The sequence below is a fragment of the Fonticula alba genome (assembly GCF_000388065.1).
Source record: "Fonticula alba strain ATCC 38817 unplaced genomic scaffold supercont2.13, whole genome shotgun sequence".
Taxonomy (NCBI): domain Eukaryota; order Rotosphaerida; family Fonticulaceae; genus Fonticula; species Fonticula alba.
This window is the reverse complement of record NW_009242983.1, coordinates 14,167-15,509: the sequence shown is the minus strand read 5'-3', so window position 1 is coordinate 15,509 and position 1,343 is coordinate 14,167. Positions and strand designations below refer to the sequence as shown.

Below are 1,343 nucleotides of genomic sequence, written 5' to 3'. Positions count from 1 at the left end.
CTCCTTTCAAGAGGTGCGCCCCCCCCCCCCCCCCCCCCCCCGAGACTGGAGCGCCGGCGAGCCCCCGGTCGCCATTTATGTGCCAACGTACGCCGGTCTTGGCTGTCCCGAGCGCGGGCCTGCGGGTGGCGCGGGCGGAACGCTTCGCGGCGGCGGGCGTGCGAAGGCCACGACGCCGATAGCAACATGCAAACAACATATGTGTGTGCAATATTTAATGCCGACTATTGGTAATGAGCGCGAGAAGATGCTCCGTCGCTCTCCCCCCCCCCCCCCCCGGCCTGGGCCAATGCCGGGGGCTTCACCTGTGTTCAAAAGGCCTGGATCGCCCTGCGTACCAACCTCATCCTCTACTCGCTCATGGGCGCCGCCGGTCTGGTCGGGCTGATCATCATCCTTGACACGCGGTCTTGTCGCTTGTGCGTCCGCCGGGCGGAGGCGGGGGATGCGTGGTGTTTTTCCCGCCGTTTCCCGAGAGCTCGGCCCCCCCCCCCCTCCCCCCCCCCCCCCGCCGTTGAGCCGCTGCCGCGGCCGCAGGTTCCGGGCCTCGGTTGTTGCCCGGTCCCCCGCCGGCCGGCGGGGCGAGCGGCTCGCCCCGGCCCCGTGGGGGTGTGCGCCCCTGGCACGCCTGTTCGCGCGGGGCCGCGTGCACCGGAGCGCGGAGGTATGCTAGCGAGATATTCCGGCGGCGGCGGCGGTGTCTCGGGCCGGCGGCGGATGCGTTGGTGAGCCGCCCCACAGGGGAGAGGAGGGGTGGGGGTGTTCTCTCTCCCTCTCTCTCTCTTCCTCTCTCTCGCTCGGAACAGGGCGCCCGAAGCGAGGAACGTGCCCGCCACGACACGGCTCTTCCCGGGTAACGGGCGGCGCGTTTGCTGCCCCGGTGGCGGGTCACGGAGGCCTTTGTTCCCCCGCGCGCCGGGATGACTGGGCGCCGGCGGATCAAGTCAACAGGCTGCGGGGGGCGCACGCATCCGGCCCCAGGGGCCCGGGCGAGGACGACACGTGTGCTCTTCCGATCTGGGTAACGGGCGGCGCGTTTGCTGCCCCGGTGGCGGGTCACGGAGGCCTTTGTTCCCCCGCGCGCCGGGATGACTGGGCGCCGGCGGATCAAGTCAACAGGCTGCGGGGGGCGCACGCATCCGGCCCCAGGGGCCCGGGCGAGGACGACCGCCTGGCTGGGGGTATCCCGGCCTCGAGCGGAGGGGGGGTGGAGCGTTACCAGCGTGCCCCCCCTGCCAGCACGCGGCCCCTGCGTGCTGCGCGCGTGCGGGAGCCGAGTAAGGCAAGAGCCCCTGAGAGGAGGCCGAGCGACCCGCGGTGCAGCTTTTCCTCTTTTCCCCCCC

General features: G+C 72.0%; 1 protein-coding gene across 1 annotated transcript; it reads left to right on the top strand.

The window, feature by feature from the left end:
- Window positions 1–186: 186 nt before the first annotated feature.
- Window positions 187–857, top strand: H696_05688 (hypothetical protein; the record flags this gene model as incomplete). The annotated part of the gene is made up of 4 exons (XM_009499506.1): window positions 187–201; window positions 319–419; window positions 538–664; window positions 807–857. 4 exons carry the CDS (start codon window positions 187–189, stop codon window positions 855–857), a joined length of 294 nt encoding a protein of 97 aa, XP_009497781.1.
- Window positions 858–1,343: the final 486 nt, after the last annotated feature.